General features: G+C 64.8%; 1 protein-coding gene across 1 annotated transcript; it reads left to right on the forward strand.

Annotated features, from left to right (window-relative positions):
* Nucleotides 1-2924: 2924 nt before the first annotated feature.
* LOC129149357 (cytochrome c oxidase assembly protein COX19) lies at nt 2925-5948 on the forward strand. Its single transcript, XM_054717057.1, has 3 exons — nt 2925-3100; nt 3393-3504; nt 5719-5948. The coding sequence occupies exons 1-3, from the start codon at nt 3019-3021 to the stop codon at nt 5792-5794; spliced, it is 270 nt and encodes an 89-aa protein (XP_054573032.1). The 5' UTR covers nt 2925-3018; the 3' UTR covers nt 5795-5948.
* The last annotated feature ends 52 nt before the right edge of the window (nt 5949-6000 follow it).

The following is a 6000-nucleotide window of genomic DNA, read 5'->3' on the forward strand; positions in this document are numbered from 1 at the left end:
CCTGGCCCTCCTCTGGGGCGGCTGAGGGGCCTGTGCCCTGACGGGTGGAGTTGGTCTGTCCAGGTGTCCGCAGGGCCCGGCCTGGGGGAAGCCCCGGGGGCCTCAGATGGGGCGTCTGGGCCCAGCGCACACCCAGTGCCCCCCCGCCAGGTTCCCAGTGGCCCCAGGCCCCACCGGGGCGAGTGTCCGGGGGCTGCAGCCACAGACTGGGCCCAGAGCAGACCCTTACCTGGCCGCTGAGTGTGGGCAGAACTGGGCCCCAGGGGGCTCCGGGAGGACCTGTGACCCCAGTTCCTGGTGGCCCGCATTCCTCCGTGTCCCCCAACATGTCAGGGCTCCGCTCCCTGTGTCTGTGTGCCTCTCCGCTCTGCCTCCTAAGGAGCCCTCGTCCTGGGGTGCAGGCCCCCCTCCTCCAGGGCCACCTCGTCCGGGTTCCTACCTTGGTCACCTGCAGAGACCAGGTGGACGCCTCTCTTGTGGGGCCACCGGTCACCCCACAACAAAGCTGACCCACTCTCTGGGTTCCCTCACAGGCACACAGCAGAGGGCCCAGAAGTCTCCCCGGCCTCAGTGTCGGGGAACCCCCGCCCCCACCGGCTGTGCCCCCACTCCTGCGCCTTCGGCGAAGTGTGTGCTTCCTCACACCTCCGTCCACTGCATGTCCTGGACGGGCAGCGCGGAGGTCCAGGTGTGACACCGTCCGGAGAGGATGGAGAGGAGCCGCCGCCTCCATCCGCCACATCCCGCCTCAGGCCTCGCCGCCTGCCTCAGGCTCGGCACGAGCTGCTAAAAATACCTGTGGGCACATTTCTTGGTGCTCAGCTGCAAGGGACGCTCAATTCCGAGAAACGGGTCCCTGCGCCGGGGTTGCTGCCTGTTAGATTCCGGCAGATGTTCCTCCTGTGCTGGGTGAGGTCAGGTTCCCGGCCGGAGCCCCAGGCTCTGGGCCCCCTCCTCTCTGCCGCTCCTGCGTTTCCTCCGGCCACGGGGGTGCCCTGTCTTAAAGGGGGCTCTCCAACCGGAGGCTGAGCCACCCCAGCTGGTCTGCCCACGCTGTGAATTCATGAGTGAAGCGAGGGGTCCCTGCCCGAGGCTCCCGGCCGGGGCTGGGCCTCTGTTCCTGTGTGAGATGAGGGTGAGTGCTTCAGGGGCATCGACTGGATGCCTGCTGCGCGGGCTCTGTTCCGGCCGCGGGGCCCTTGGGAAACAGCCTCACGCACAAGAGGCTTCCAGACACGTGGGTTCCTCCACCGCACAGCTGAGCACCCCCGTCCCCCACGGAGGAGTCCATTAAAAGCTGGCTGTCACCTCGAGGTCATGACCCCGCAGGGCCACCAGGCGAGGCTGCGGGCAGGGGGTGGGGCTGCCCCTTCTGCGGCTGAGCGGTTCCATCCAGCCCAGTGGGAAGTGCGACTTGCTGGGAATAAAGCCGCGATTGTCCGCGGCCCTGGGAGCGATTAATGAGTAACTGTGTGGCCCGGCCCAGCCTGTAAAGGGGTGTTTATGCCTTTTCCTTCTGCCGTTGTGAGTGGGCCCAGAGCCCCAGGCCGGCCGGGCCCAGACGACTGGAGTGGGTGTCCCTGTGGACCCACTAACACGGGTGCCCGCTCTGTGCTGCCCCCTCCCCCGCACAGAGCAGGTGCAGCCACAGGCACCAGATCCAGCAGTGGCCACTGCAGAGGGGCCCTGACAGGGTGGGGGGCCTCCTGGGGTGAGGGCACCCAAGCCAGGCCTTGAGGAGGAGCTGGCCCTGGGGTGGGGCTGGGGGGCCTCTTGGCAGGCACCTGCCTGGAAGCCTGTGCTTGGAGGTGGCTGCTCCTCCTGACCCGAAGGAGCAGAGGTGCTGGGTCCCGGCAGGGATCGGGGTGAGAGAGTCCCAGGGGCCAGCTGGTGAGCTCTGTGCACCGAGGACCCTGGTGCCGTGACTGTAATCACATGGACGGAGCAGAATCACAGGCAGCCTGGCCGGCCCTGTGGGGAGGCAGGGACCCACCTCCCCATCTCTCAGTGGAAAGTGGAGGCACCGAGTGGGGGTGCCCAGTTTCAGGTGGGGGAGAACTGGGGTCTCCACTGAGCCTCTCACTGTTGTCATTGTTGCCACAGCAACAAGGAATGACAGCCAGGGGCTTGCCTCTTCACGAGGCCCTTGTTCCCACAAAACCCCCACGTGTCTTCCAGGCCGGAGTAACAGCCTGGGTGAGGTCCTTAGGGGGCGGGCCCTACGCCCAGGATTAGTGGGGAAATCTGGACCCAACACGCCCACAGGGAGGCCAGGTGAGGATGGGCAGAGATCAGGTGACGGGTCTACAGCCAAGGACCGTCTGCAAGCCACTGGAAGAGGGGAGCCCGGCGCGTGGTTGAGCGTTGACCTATGAACCCGGAGGTCCCGGTTTGATTCCCCGTCAGGGCACATGCCCAGGTTGCCGGCTCGATCCTCGGTTCCATCTGTGATTCTCATCACTGATGTTTTTCTCTCCTTTCTCTTCCTCTCCAAAATCAATAAAAATATATTAAAGATAAAAATGTGTTTTAAGCGAATAAAATAAAATTTTACTTAAAAAATAAAAATTAAAAAAAGGGGAGGCACCCCGCAGAAGGAACCAGCCTGCGGGCACCTCCAGACGCAGATTAAATTTCTGTCCTGAGCCGCCCAGGAAGCGCGTTTCTCAGCAGGTGAGTGGCAGTCGGGCCCTGGCGTCCACCCACCGCGACGGAGACACCCCCGCCCCATCCCTGAAGCCTCCCTGGGGCTTGGTGTGTTCCGAAGCTGTGCGTCCTTAGGCCCGTAGCTGAACCTCTCTGAGCCTGTTTCCCGCCGCGGGGCTGCTGTGAGGGCCGTAGGGGCGGGGCCTGGAGAGGGCCTGCGGGAGCCTGCGCGGGCGAGGGCGGGCCCAGAGGGGCGGGGCCTTGCTGCGAGGGCCGCTCGACGCGCTCGGCGCTCGCTAGGGGTCCGCTCGGCGCTCGGCCGGCGGCCTGCGTGGTGCGTGCGGCGCCCTCGGAGGCTCCGGCGCCGCCATCATGTCTACAGCCATGAACTTCGGGTCCAAGAGCTTCCAGCCGCGGCCGCCGGACAAGGGCAGCTTCCCGCTGGACCACTTCGGTGAGCGGCGCGGGGTCTCGGGCCGCGGGGGGCGCCCGTCGGCGCGTCTCGCGGGATGTCGAGCACCTAAGCCTCCTCGGCCTGAGGTCTGCGGTGGCTGAGCTCCCGGCAAGTCCGGGCTTCGGGCGGTCGGTGCTTCCGCCGCAGCGTCCCCCGGGGCACCGCAGGCACAGCCCGGGCCGCGGGGCGCGCGCCCGTGGGTCGGCCGTTCCCGGCGTGGCCCGGAGAGGCTGCCGTGTGCGCGCGGCCCGCGGCGCTGTGGAGACAACATGCGGCCTTCGCTTCCGCCCAGGTGAATGCAAACGCTTCCAGGAGCAGTTCATGAAGTGCCTCCGCGCAAGCAAGTTCGAGAGCGCGTTGTGCAGACACGAATCCAAAGCCTATTTGGAGTGCCGGATGGAGAGGCAAGTGCGGGCGGCCCCGCCCCCGGACCAGGCCCCGCCCCTCCGGACCCTCGGCGCCCCCGTCTCCACCGGGACGCGGCTTTCCCAGAGGCCCTTGCGGCGCCGGGTCCGCCCCGCCCGAGCTGGGGTCGGCGCGTGCGCACGGGAACTTCTCCCTCGGGGCACCTCGCGCGGGCTGCGTTCCTCCCAGCATCCTCTCTGCGGACCTGGGTGGTGAGAGAAGACGGAGGCTGTGGGTGCAGTGACCTCCCACCCCCTGGGCCGACCGCACCAACGCGCCCTGTGCTGTGCGTTTGGAATGCGGCCGGTGGCGGAGACTGCAGGCTATGAAGAAACGGGTGGAGGCCTGCCCGCGGCGCCCCAGTTCAGCAGAGCCCTTCTTACTTCTTGTTGTTGATCCTCACCCGAGGGTATTTTTCTTTCTTTTTTTTTTTTTTTAATATATTTTATTGATTTTTTACAGAGAGGAAGGGAGAGGGATAGAGAGCTAGAAACATCGATGAGAGAGAAACATCGATCAGCTGCCTTCTGCACACCTCCTACTGGGGCTGTGCCCGCAACCAACGTACATGCCCTTGACTGGAATCGAACCCGGGACCTTTCAGTCCACAGGCCGACGCTCTATCCACTGAGCCAAACCGATCAGGGCCCGAGGGTATTTTGCCATCGAGCTTTTTAGAGAGAGTGGAAGAGAGGGAAAGACCAACGTCCATGTGAGGGAGACACACGGTGGTTGCCTCCTGCAGACGCCCTGACACAGGCGGTGCTCTATGCCCTGAGCCAAACTGGCTGCCTAAACACGACCAGTGTTGGTCTCTGGCCCTTCCTGCTCCTGACCGCCTCTCCGGTCCCCCACTGTAAACCAAAGTCATCTCCCCCCAGAGTGTGTCCCTGGGGGTCCTGGGTCCGCTGACGGCCGCAGCTCCGAGAACTGTTGGCCAGGCGCCCTCCTCACCGGGACGTGGCGAGAGGGTGTGACTGGGCCTGGCTGGAGTGTGAGCCATTGCCCTGGAATTACTGTGACCTGCCGCCAGTCCACACTGCTGACCGGGCCGGCGGTTCTGCGGACATTTCCCTGAGGTTTTGTTAGCCTGCCCCTCAGAGCCCAGGATGCTCTCTTACCCCCCCACCCCCCCCGACCACCCGGCCAGGTCGGGGACACCTCCCAGCCAGCACACAGGTCAGAGGCCGCACGAGAGGGCGGTGGTGCCCGGGGACACATGGCGCTGCTGTCTGAGCCTCAGGCCACTTTGGCTTCCCAGCTGCCGGGTGCCTGCCGGTGCCGCATTGGCTGTGCGGTGACAGTCGCCGCAGGTTCCCAGGATCTGGCCTCCCTGCCGCCCGCCCACCCTGTCTCCCAGCTACAGGTCCCTCCCAGCCCCTCGGCTGCCTCTCCCATGGAGCTCCTTCCCGGTGTAATCTGAAACCACCGACTGCACCGACAGTCCACATTGGTAGCGGCAAGTGTGGTGAGCAAGGAGCTTACCTACCAGCTTGTCCAGCCCTTCTGGGGACACAGACAAATTCCTTAGTCTGCCCTATGCGTAGACTTTTTATTTTTCAAGTGGATTCTGGCTTTTTGCAGGGAGATTGCCCAGCACGTGCAGAGAGCAGTCCAGTGAGCGCTGCCCCTGTCCCCCAGCACCAGCAATTGCCCACGTTTCTCCACGTTTCTCCCATCCCCATCCCCCTTCCATTTGCTCAAGCCTGAGAGCAGGTCCCGAGCTTCCTGGCTGCATGAAGCAGCTCCAGTGGTTTTCCAGGGGGGACAGCTGCGGGGACCCGAGGCTTGGGTGCCGCTCATTTCCGGGGCGGTTTGTGTTTCTCAGCGGCGTGGCCAGCGCGCACAGGCCCACAGAACCTTCAGAGTTGGGTCTGAGCGTCGCGGGTGGTCCCAGGTGTCCAGCTCGCCTGCTGGGGGTGTAGGGGTGCACGCTCAGTGCTGGAAGGTGGGGTGGCAGTGATGGTGGCCAGCGAGTGGCAGGTACCGGCGCGTCCGGGAGGTGAGCGGGGGCCTCTGAGAGCTGCCTCCCCAGACAAAACCACGCAGACCCAGCTCTTTCCGGCGTGTGAGTGGGAGGCGGGAGGGGCTCCGGGCTCCGGCGCCTGAACAGCAGGAGGCCGCTGGGGACCAGGTCCCGGGTGGGATGGCAGCCTGGGCCTGGGCGCTGCCCTCATTCTCCTCCACCTGACACCTGTCCGTCTGTCTTTCAGGCAACTGATGGCACAAGAACCACTGGAAAAGCTGGGGTTTGGAGACTTGATGGACGGAAAGGCAGACAAACACTAAATCCTCATGGGAAGGCCACCGGCCGGGCATCTGGGGCGGAGCCGTGGCGCTGACCTGTCACCCTGAGGTCACTTGGTGTGACTGAGAAAGGGGCGTCCGCGTGCCCTTGGAGCACCTCGGTGGGCGGGGCTCACACCGGGAAGGGCTCCTCCTCGGCCTCATCTTGTAACACTGGACGTTTGTGAATTTCAGAAAACTTCCCTGGA

This window comes from Eptesicus fuscus, chromosome 6, assembly GCF_027574615.1.
Source record: "Eptesicus fuscus isolate TK198812 chromosome 6, DD_ASM_mEF_20220401, whole genome shotgun sequence".
NCBI classification, from domain to species: Eukaryota; Metazoa; Chordata; class Mammalia; order Chiroptera; family Vespertilionidae; genus Eptesicus; species Eptesicus fuscus.

Excerpts from the sequence above, each read along its gene's own strand:
- LOC129149357 (XM_054717057.1), top strand. The coding sequence starts at position 3,019 with ATGTCTACAGCCATGAACTTCGGGTCCAAGAGCTTCCAGCCGCGGCCG. Across the intron at positions 3,101-3,392 it reads CTTCCCGCTGGACCACTTCG|GTGAATGCAAACGCTTCCAG; the intron begins GTGAGCGGCGCG and ends GCTTCCGCCCAG. Across the intron at positions 3,505-5,718 it reads TTGGAGTGCCGGATGGAGAG|GCAACTGATGGCACAAGAAC; the intron begins GCAAGTGCGGGC and ends TCTGTCTTTCAG.